The 11823-nt window shown below is 38.2% G+C and overlaps 1 protein-coding gene across 3 annotated transcripts in view; it reads left to right on the top strand.

Annotated features, from left to right (window-relative positions):
- The first annotated feature begins 7103 nt into the window (after window positions 1-7103).
- sugct (succinyl-CoA:glutarate-CoA transferase) overlaps window positions 7104-11823 on the top strand; it is a 146611-nt gene continuing 141891 nt past the window's right edge. For all 3 annotated transcript variants that reach the window (XM_076291095.1, XM_076291094.1, XM_076291093.1), the window contains exon 1: window positions 7104-7228. Coding sequence is in view for 2 of the 3 variants with exons in the window: in XM_076291094.1 (XP_076147209.1) it covers window positions 7123-7228 (106 nt within the window). In the remaining variant the exon portion in view is untranslated. The remainder of the gene's footprint in view (window positions 7229-11823) is intronic.

The raw sequence follows: 11823 nt of genomic DNA, 5'->3' as shown, positions 1-11823 counted from the left end.
GTTCTTCATAGCCTTGTCTCTGACAAGCTGAAAATAATGAGCGTAGGCTTATGTCCATCCTGCAAATAGAGTCCGCCTGCGAGTCTGCTGCAGCCACAGTCATATTCAACCAGTATCAGGAGATATCGTTCTACTATTTTGCGCGGATTTTTTCTCCTCTGTTGTTCTCGCGTGGTGTTTGCGAATATGTATCAAAACAAAACAAGCGCTTAATTTTGGGTTAAACTGCATTGTAACGCGCGTTACTGAAGTTTGTACCGAGTAAATATTACCCAATTTTATTTTTGTAATGCCTTACATTACCGCGTTACCGCAAACAGCAATATATTACAGTAATTACATTACTTTTGTAACGCATTACTACCAACACTGCTCTTAAACCATGCTTTACTAAAGCCTAGCATAGCCTTCACGCATTTGCACTCGTCTATTATTTGAACTCATTGGCAAAGTGAAACTAACTTCACCAAGGAGTCAGTCAACGACAAGACAGTTATATGCAGTTACTTTCACTATTGACTGACAATGGGTTACCATCGAAAACATAGGCTGGAAAAAGCAACACTTACCCTAATGTTGCTCAAATGACTGAATAAAACAACATTTATCCTGCAGAGGAGTTGCTTATATCTCGTGACAGTGCGTCTTCAGCTGTGCTCCATACGTGTCTCTCGCCTCTCCCCTAATCACTTTTAACCGTCATTACCAATTTGCAAATGATGGTGAATAACTACTCATCATGAGATGTACAGTATTTCGTAATATCTTTATTCTAATTATGTTTACCATTGTAATCGTGCAATTTGTAATGCTTTGCATGGACGTGCGCTGGTGTGCTTTCATGAATGATAGAAGGATGGTGCGTGCACCTGCCAATATGACTGTTGACATGCGCTCTTAAAATAGCATATGAACAACTCGCCATTGACTTCTGACCAGGTTTAGGTGGTGTATGATAGCGATTTTTAGACAATGCGCCAGGTCCCTCCCTACACTGTAAAATCCAATAAGTAAACCTTACTTAAAAAAACCATGGAAACCGATTGCCTTGAAAAATCAGACTAAAGTGGACTGGGATTCTAAAACTGAGCTTACAAGCAATTCCTTAGTGTAGTGTATTAACACTACAGCAAATTCCTCTTTAACCTACCTAGGTATTGCAAGTGAAGTGTACTTTAGTTTTCATTCATAAAACTCATGTTCTGAAGTTGAGGTAAGTAATCAACCAATTCCTCATATCTGGAATATGTAGTAACAGTTACTTGAACAGCAAGTTAATCTTACTTGGTGAAACCATGGAAACCGATTGCCTTCAATTTAGCAAGTAAATATTACTCATATACACAAGTTTGAATAAAAATAGGCTCTATTCTAAAATAATGACATTTACAACTGCATCAGGTACAAATATGGCTTTGAATTATTTATTATTCTTGTAAAAACAACAAAATTGTGTTGTTTTAATAAAAAAAAAACATCTTAAAATGTCTTAAATGGCACAATTTAGCTGTAGCAACAACCTACATCTTCCTTTTTTCTCCTTGAACATTTTATAAAAATCTTTAAGTATCTCAGTAGCCTGTACCATATAAAAATCAACACAGTAGTCTAACGTAAATTAACACAATACATGAAAAATACTGTCTTCTTAAAGGGATATTCCACCATTTGGAGAATTACACTCATTTTCCACCTCTCCTTGAGTTAAACAATTGATTTTTACCTTTCTCCAGTTCATCCAGCTGTTCTCTGAGACTGGCGATACCACTTTTAGCTCCAGCCTAGCATAGATCATTGAATCGAATTAGTCCATTAGCATCTCGCCTGCTAGCATCACGTTTAAAAGTGACTAAGATTCCCGGTAATTTTCCTATTTAAAACTTGTCTCCTTTCAAGTAAGAAAGTGTAATAAGACCAATGGAAAATCAAATGTAGAGATTTTCTAGGCTGATTTGACATGGAACTATACTCTCATTCAGGCGTAATAATCCAGTCACTAACCGATTCGTCTGCTGCAGCTCAACTTTGTTGCTGGAAGTTAGCCTACAGTGACTATTTTCAGGTGCTGCATGATATCATTGTGCTGCTGTGCCCATGGTGTTCCTTGATTATTACGCTGGAATGAGAGTATAGTTCCATGTCAAATCAGCCTAGAAAATCGGCACGTTTAATTTTCCGTTGGTCTTATTACACTTTCTAACTTGAAAGGAGACAAGTTTTAAATAGGAAAATTCCTGGAAATCTTAGTCACTTTTAAACGTGATAAGCTAATGGTCTAGTCAGATTCAATGATCTATGCTAGGATGGAGCTAAAACTAGTATCTCCAGACTCGGAGAACGGCTGGATGAACTGGAGAAAGGTAAAAATCAATCGTTTAACTCAAGGGGAAATGGAAAAAATTAGTGTAATTCCTAAAATGGTGGAATATCCCTTTAAACATCTCTTAAAACTTAATCGGGCCACCAATTTATAGGGCCAAATTCTAAATGACTTACCACCACAGACTTAAAGGGGAATTCCGGTATGATATTGACCTAAAGTGTGTTGAAACATGATGCAGAATATGAACGTATGTCTCATAGCTCATCTCGGCTTGTCCCCTGCACTCCGAAATCTGGCACTAGTTAGCCGATGCTACCAACAGCTTTTTCAATGGGGTTGCCTCGGCATCGGCCTAGCCATGCAAATAAATCACTGTTTCACAGCATTTACGAGGCTCAAAATATCTCCACACTTCATTGGTAGACTTCCGAGGGCCCTGACATTTAAAACGAGACATTGAGAACTTGGAAAAAGCACTGGTAGTTTATTTACAAGACGATTTATACAGACAGTACCTTAAGGAAGTTTACCGTTCGCAGCCATCTTGAATTTAGTCACGATAAGTCGAGCGACGAGTACGAATGAACAGGTATGATAAGGGATCAGATTCCAAAAATAATTCCGTGGAAATGCATGTATTCCAGTTGCTTCCAGTAGCAGCAACTGGAATCCATGCATTTCCACAGAATTAAGTTTACCAATTAAGTGTGGAGATACTTTGAGCATCGTAAATGGTGTAAAACAGTGATTTATTTGCTTGGCTAGACCGATGCTGAGGCACCCCCATTGAAAAAGCTGTTGGTAGCATCGGTTAGCTAGCGCCAGATTTCGGAGTGCAGGGGACAAGCCGAAATGAGCTATGAGACACACTTTGAGACACACTTTAGGTCAATATCACACCAGAATTCTCCTTTCAGTTTAGAACCATATAAGCTCAAAAAATAGAAAACATCTCAGCAGAAGATTTTTAAGACTTTGCCATTTTGGTGGTAGCTTGTTCTGACCCAAACCAAGCATCACCTTTTGAATGAATGTGTTTTTTTCAATGTATTTTTCATTGACTTGGGGTAATCAAGGTGTAAGGCATATGATAACCCAAACAAGATGCAGAGTGCCTCAGGCAAACTTTTGAGACCATCCATTACCAGCCTCCCCTCAATGATGATGGCTGTAGACACTGGCTCCAAGTGGATAAGAGTTGGATCAACCAGTGTGTCATCATCAATGACCGTCAACAGCCCAAAGGAGACTTGTGCCCACACATCCTCACCATCAGTAACCTGTAAAACAAATAGAAACACAAAGACAACAGTTAAATATATGACTAATTAGTTATTAGCGTCCAAACTGTACCTTGTTGAAATATAAAATAAATTAACGGTAATGCTGCTGCAAGTAATCCAAGCTTTGTGTTGATCTCTTGAGGATGTCATCAGCATGAAATGATACAAAAGATTTAGAAACATACAAGCAATTTTCAGCATTGTATTACATCCATGGAAACTTACCACTTACCGTAAATGGTGTAAACCAGTGATTTATTTGCATGGCTAGGCCGATGCCCGAGGCACCCCCATCGGAAACCTGTTGGTAGCATCGGCTAATAGCGCCAGATTTCGGAGTGCAGGGGACAAGCCGAGATGAGCTATGAGACAAAAGTTCAAGGTATCATGTTTCAACACACTTTAGATCAATATCATACCGAACTTCTCCTTTAAATGTTGAATACACACTAGTATGAAAATCACAGCCTTCATATGGGCATGGAATGTTAATTTCAAATGACTACGCACATGTATGAAAAAATCTGCTTCAGTGCAGGGCTCCCCATATGACTGAAAAGTGCATAAACAATCCATATGAAGACAAGGTATTGGTTGTTGCCGAATACCCGCCATGTCTTAGACGATAATGCTTAAATAACTGACCTCTTTTGTCTGCCGAAAAAATGCAATGCTTACATTTCCACTGCATGCTTACACTACCATCTTCTAACCTGCTAACCTTAACTTTGATTCTGTATTCACTACCTCCTGCTTTAAAATTCTAAATTAGCTGCCAACTTTGAATTGGACAGTAATTTACTAGTAGTTAAAGTTACACATTCATTTATCCAACTGTTAATGCAAAACATCTGTGGTGTGGTGGGGGGAAGGGGGGCCATCGATCTAATGTTAGCTCCTTCGAACCAAAAACATGCCTGGGCAAAATAAAAACAGTTCACCAACATGTATATCCTTACAGCTTACCACAAAGTCTTCCGAAAGGAAAAGGTCTGATGTTTATTTTTTATCTTCTGAATGCTTTCAACAACGACTCTTCGGAAGAGCAAACTGAGAGGGCGAAAATTCAAATCACTCCAGCACAGTAACGTTAACGTCTTCCTTGCATGCTCCCACTTCTTCTTCTTCTTCTTCCCTGCAGAAATACGCGCAAGTTCGCCTCCTAATGGTAGAAATTTGTCACTGTTGAGGTTACTTGTCTCAGACAAGTTGACCTCAGTCTTATTATGAAGTAACATGCTTTTTTCAACATGGAAGTAACTGTTACTTTACTCAAATCATTAAGATGCACACATTTGTTGCTGAAAGTAAAGGAAACAAGGTTAATGCAAGTTTACACAAGTGTTAGATTTTACAGTGTAGGTTGTTATTGCAACACCCCTGGGCGCAATGCTTAAAAAATAAAGGTGCAAAATAACGAATTCAACTTCGCGCCGGTGAATAACGAACTTTACGCCATATGCGCTGGTGACCCAAAATACAGCCCCATGACTGATTAAGAAACATAAGAGCCACCTTCTCGCCAGGCACCTGACGTTTGATAACAAAACCACCCCGAATGTGGACTGGACAAATTCCTCAATGTATTTACGCTATTTAGTGACCATGCATTTTATATTGCTAAATTAGGGCCCAAAGTGTGTGTGAGAGAGAATAAGAGTGAGTGAAAGAGTGGGTATGATAATTTCTTAACAACCAACCAACAGCAGGGTCTGCGTTCACATGCACTTTGTGGCAAGACAAGTTTTTCTTGCTTGTAAGTGGCATCCATTGGGGGACAAGAGGTACATTTTATATATAATACATGTATTTATATTATTTATTTATAATTTGAACATACTGTTTACATACATCATAATAAAATATAAAAAAAATAATTATGGAAGTTTAAATTTAAAACGAAAAGCTTTGACATTTCAAAAATCGCTTAAATTGCAATCTAATTAAACCTTTTTAAAGCTATTGTTCATGCTAAACAGTTAGTCACTATTTAAATTATAAAAATAACATAATTGGCACCTAAAATTACATACTCTTGGCCCTGAATCTGATCAAACTGGTCTCAAACAGAAAAGAGTCAAATGGTGTAACCGGTTACACCATTTGACATTTCTATTTAAAAGCAAAATTTGCAGGCATTATTATGGACAATTATGTACACACTTCACCTTTATGTGAATATCCAAACACAGTTTTTACATTAAATTTAATATTTTATGATTATTATGATTTATCAACATTTTTAATAGGTCATACCATTTGACATGTAACCTAAGCTTGCCTGGCCATGGCCTAAAAACACTATTATGTTACTTTAAGAGAGTTGCTAACCTTGACTCATAGCAGTTGGGGTCTTGAAGGGTCCTTCTCTATGACATAATTTCCTGTCACATGATTCTCTGACATAATACATACAAAATTGCTCCTTAAATGGTGGTTACACCACTTGACATTTTAAGTGGTTGATGTGACAGACACGATTCCCCATATTAATTCAAACATTCAGAACAATGGGGTTTCATTACTTGTATTAAATATTGAAAAGTTCTTGTGCAAGATCATGCCAGATTATTTTAGAAGGGATTTTGGAGAGTATTTTACATTTTTTTCAGCAAGTGTAATTATTTGGTTCATGTTTTTGTGGTTACACCGTGTTGACAATTTTACCCAAATTCAGTTAATACCCTTTACAAATTAAATAAATCCAAAACTTTAAGATTAGGGTTTGATGAAAATTATATTTAAAAATAATTTGTCAAATTATTTTCAAATTTTAACCATTTTAAATGTATGTAACCCATATGTACACAAAAAAATGAGCGTCACGTCATTGACCCATATAACAATTAGTGAATTGTTTAATAAAGTCAGAAGTCAACACCGTTTTGGGTTGGGTCCCAGCGCATGTAGGAGTAATGGGGAATGAAGTTGCAGACAAGTATGCTAAACAGGCAACAAAACAAGACAGCATTGATATTCATGTACAATATAACAAAGCAGACATTAAAAACATGATTAAAGCTAAGAATAAGGGTATAGCAATATTAATGGGACAATGAAGACACAGGAAGACATATACGTATAGGCCTAATTCAAAAGAATGTTGGGTGGAGCAGGAATACCAGCAGAAGCAAGCAGGAGGAGGATATTGTCTCAAGAATGAGGTATGAACAGCACACTAGTTCTAAAGAGAAAAAATGCTGATGGTGAGAGTGGCAATCAAGAAACCATAGAACATGTTATAGAATGTTGTCCTAAATACAATCAGGAACGACACACACTAATAGAACAACTAACGGAAGTAAAGATAAATCTGAATGTTACTGATATATTGCAAAGAAATTCTGGGTTACAATGTTTTAGATGTATTTTTTATTACTAGAAAACAACAGGATTATTCCATAGAATTTAATGATGTAGAATCCAGACCCACACTCCTATTCAGAAGGTGGCGGTAATGCACCTAAAACCTGTGTGCCAACAGCCAAAAAAAAGAATAAGAAGCAGTTGTAATTAATGTTGGGCACGATGTTGAGTGGTCTACGTCTCAGGGGAACGCAGTTGATGTCCTCTCGCATTCAGATGGGTCGACAGTTCACAACTTTCTTCAATCAGCCACAGGGTAAACCTATTTGTCCTGTGTGATCGTCGCATTAATAGCAACATTCTCCTATCTCCTTTAGTGTCTGTGACAATTAGCCTACATTAATCATCTTCCCTGATGGGTGTGAATTGGTTATTGCTCATAGGGCAAAACCCCAATTTTTGTGGGAATCAGAGATGGGATGTTGTAAAAGGTTGTACAAAAAATAAATCTACAGTATGATGTCCAAAGACGACAACCTGGGTGCATAATCAGGTCAACGAACAGAATATGTTCAGAACATGTATGTCCCTAATACTTTGAACCTCATTACGCATGGCACGATCAAATGCCATCATTCTGACTGCATATGACGCGATAGTTCGTGCTAGAAATTAAATAAATGCATTTACAGACACAGAAGAAAACACGTTTTCAAATGATGCCTTGCAAGTAGCTTACTCTGAAACAAATAGTTGTACAAAATAGACCTACTTAAACGTGTTTATAATTTTATAGAACGTTCTATCCCGATCAAATGCCATCATTCTAATCTGACTGCGTATCTCCATAGTTCGCTACAAATTAGGCTACACTACATTTACCGCATAGCGGTAGGGCCTACACAATATGAGCGCCGCTCAGTTCTGTACATGCTCTTCGAGAAAATAAATCACTTTGTCAATTTGTCTCCATCTCTTACCATCCCCTACTCTTGCAACTTTTGCGTGTGTGTGTGTAAGTGTCACTGCATGAAAAGTGGGATTTTCGTCAGTAGGCTATGCAGCACTGTAGATTGTCGTGGAAGTTCACTAGTTCAGGTATACGACTGACTACACACGGCAATTTGCACCGAAACACCGAAAAGTGTAGCAGGGGGAGTTTTACTAACCTAGGGTGACCAGACGTCCTCTTTTGCCCGGACATGTCCTCTTTTTGAAACCTAAAAATGTGTCCGGGCGGAATTTCAAAGTCATCAGGGATTTTGTTATTCTAGCCTCAAACATGTTTACAGCGAATTTGCATTGCTCTCTCTTTCATTCATGGATATATCTGTCTTTCGTTCACATACTAGTCACGGCCTCCCCCTACAGTTCGCTTTGCATTGAGTGGAAAGTGTAGGGTGAGCCTGACCTTAGCTACCGTCATTGGTCGATAGTAATCTCAAACATTTAATTGGTCAGTCAGTCACCTCAATACTGCCCTACAAAGGCAAAAGGCAGTAACTGACCAGAGTGTCAAACTGAGAAAAATGACTTTAAAGTGTTTTGTTTTGTCTACACAAATGTATTATAGGTAGAGCAATGAAAATCTGGTAAATTGTTGCCCTGATGAAGAAATGTGTGTATATAAAAAAACATGTGCTCAAAGTTGACCTTTGACCCTTATTTGTCAGATACTGTACTCTGCCTTTGTATTATGTACTAAAAATAAGGAGTTGTGCAAAGGCAAAAGGCAGTAACTGACATATAATCAATATTTGCTACCAAAGGCAGAGTATGGTAACTGTACTTGCACGTCGAAGAACAAAGCCAAAGAACAGTAACTGCAGTTGTGGCTCTCTGCCATGGTTGCTTGTATGGTTTTGGGAGTTACGGTGAACACAACCCTCTATTTAAAAAAAAAAACAGTCAAATTGAGTATATATATTTATCCACATGATAAAGGAAGTCTTTAATATCCCAAAAATGACATTAACTAATTTTCGACCAAAAATGCAGTTACTGCCTTTTGGCTTTGTAGGGCAGAATAGCGCAAACTTCCTTGTTTAGTGTAAGTTCACAGACGAATTAAAACGTAAATTTCCATGTTTTTGTCTCGGTCGATATCAACATGAAGCTGAGTGCCGGACCTGCAAAGCAGGCACTTAACGCGTCGGTCGCAAATAAAGGTGCCAACGACCTACAGGTAGGCTACACAATGTTCAGCAAAGCATCGAACGGCAGCGAGGGGTGAGAGCTCATCAGCTAAAGTGACACCGAGTTTTTCGACCTTAACATTACGTCTCCAAAATCATTTTGATGGCACATAACCTCATAACCGTAGACTGTAACATGACGAACGGCACTTCTGCCATTGTCTGAGCTATTTATTTAGCTGAACCTTTAAACTGCCTTTAAGGGATAGCCTGCACACTGACAACAGCAGATGTCAATAATCCTCTATGTACTGCAGCCTATATTCAGGTGAATTAAATATAACATATAACATGAGGGATAGATGTAGGCCTATTTCTTTACAAAAGAAATATCTAATAATAATGGATTGAAAAGAGGTAGGCCTAATAATAGACCAGACATAATTGAATAGATGGTTTGATAGATAGATTGAAAATGGACAACATATCCACAACAGTCCCCATCAACACAACTGTTTTCATAGGTCAGGACTATTCTGCCCTACAAAGGCAAAAGGCAGTAACTGACCTGAGTGTCAAACTGAGAAAAATTACTTTAAAGTTTTTTGTTTTGTCTACACAAATGTATTATAGGTAGAGCAATGAAAATCTGGTGAATTGTTGCCCTGATGAAGAAATGTGTGTATATAAAAAACTTGTGCTCAAAGTTGACCTTTGACCCTTATTTGTCAGATACTGTGCTCTGCCTTTGTATTATGTACTAAAAATAAGGAGTCGTGCAAAGGCAAAAGGCAGTAACTGACATATAATCAATATTTGCTACCAAAGGCAGAGTATGGTAACTGTACTTGTACGTCGAAGAACAAAGCCAAAGAACAGTAACTGCAGTTGTGGCTCTCTGCCATGGTTGCTTTTATGGTTTTGGGAGTTACGGTGAACACAACCCTCTATTTTTTCAAAAAAACAGTCAAATTGAGTATAGATATTTATCCACATGATAAAGGAAGTCTTTAATATCCCAAAAATGACATTAACTCATTTTTGACCAAAAATGCAGTTACTGCCTTTTGGCTTTGTAGGGCAGTATTAAGCTCTAAAACAGATTGTTCAAAATTATAGAGCTACTGTAAAAGATTCATGTATTTTCAGAAACACCTTGAATCAAATTTAGAGATAGGCTATGCAACATTAAAGATGGGTCGCCATCCAAATGTATCTTGCGAGTATAGAGCTCAACAGCCCTGCTGTTATTGTAATTATTGTTTTTGCACATTTAAAACTTTCATGTTTTCAAAATAGTCTTTTGATGCCACCCCCCCCCCCCCACCCCCACTGAAGTGTCCTCTTTTTCACAAACCCAAATCTGGTCACCCTAACTAACCTGACCCTAGCCAGATGAATTTCGCTCCGCCTAGCTCCACTCATCCATCTGGAACCGATCCATTGAAGTGTTGCTTCAGAAGGCTGGGCCTAATCAAAAAATGCTTGCATATGATTGAATAAGCCACTTGTCCGTCATCTATTGACGTGCTACTTCAACCACTCACATCGAAGCCAACCCGTGACGCTAATAACAGTCTTACCTAGCGTTCATAGAGCATCACAGTCCCGCCCCTCCTCCGAGAGAGCTTAGTTTCCGGAAGTAAATTTCCCATTCATTTCTCCCATTGACGTTTTGGAAAAATCCGTATCTAAAGAGTTTTAGAGCATGTCTTAGGCTAATCAGCTACGGCGTAACTCATAAGCATACAACATATAATTTCGAGTGAAAAAACGAAGAGAAAGTCCAAAAAAAGTCAAAGGTACAAGACTGTGTACATAGTTTTATTTCCGAGCGAAGGAACTACTCATCCCATAAACTACCGCGCCTCACTGAAAAATATATAAGCAGCACGAACCAGCGCGAAATCACTTCCAACCATGTTTCCAACCGGCGATAGCACGCAAACCCTTTCCTCCAAACAATTATTTTTATATAGTTAATAGCAGTTATTTCAGGAGTAATCGTGTAAATAATAGTGTTTTGGTATATGTTATATTTACCATTGTGTATTTTATATCGTGTGTGTGAAACCGGTTAACGTTAACGTTAGCAACATTGTGCAGTGCTTCATATCTGACTGCCATCCTGATGCATGGATCGGTGCATGGTCTGCTCTTGGACCACCATATTCAGTTTATTAACTTGCTGTGAATTATTACACAAAATGTTCATTAAATGTACGAATAAGTATTTCTAGGTTAATGATTGATGATATGGCTCGTACAGTATGAACGCTACAGTAGCCTAGCTAATGTTAACTAGCATTACCAACCTCCCTGCAAAACTCACCACACAACTTCGTAGGTTTGATAGGTCTTGTTCCTCATGCTGGCCCTTACAAAACCCACAAGCTGACCCTCGACACACAACAGTCAATAATGTGACCCGATTTAAAGTGGTTTTCACCCCTTTGGACACTCTTGATTTCGTCCTTGAAACAGTGAAATATTCACGGGGGCATGGACGGTTTGCTAACCATTTTACTGCAGTGTCTAGCCGGTGGGAGCATCCAGCCTGTGCTAGTAGCTAGCTAGTTCAAAGGTTTAAGTACTTAATGGGTATATACAGGGCTTTTTATGCCTCGACTAAGTTGATGTTTCATATAAACAACAATTCATATTCATAGAAACAACAAGGTCACTAAAACATAATATATTTCATACCTGTGTTACAGCATGTAGGCTAATATTAGCAGCATTATAATGACATTCTAATGTCTGAAAGGCTAATGAT

This window comes from Alosa pseudoharengus, unplaced genomic scaffold, assembly GCF_046254945.1.
Source record: "Alosa pseudoharengus isolate Yale_2024_CS ecotype anadromous, Long Island Sound unplaced genomic scaffold, YU_APseudo_1.1 YU_APseudo_1.1_scf_18, whole genome shotgun sequence".
In the NCBI taxonomy this organism is placed as follows: Eukaryota; Metazoa; Chordata; class Actinopteri; order Clupeiformes; family Clupeidae; genus Alosa; species Alosa pseudoharengus.
Note: the sequence above shows the minus strand (reverse complement) of the source record. Positions and strands in the feature narration are given on the sequence as shown.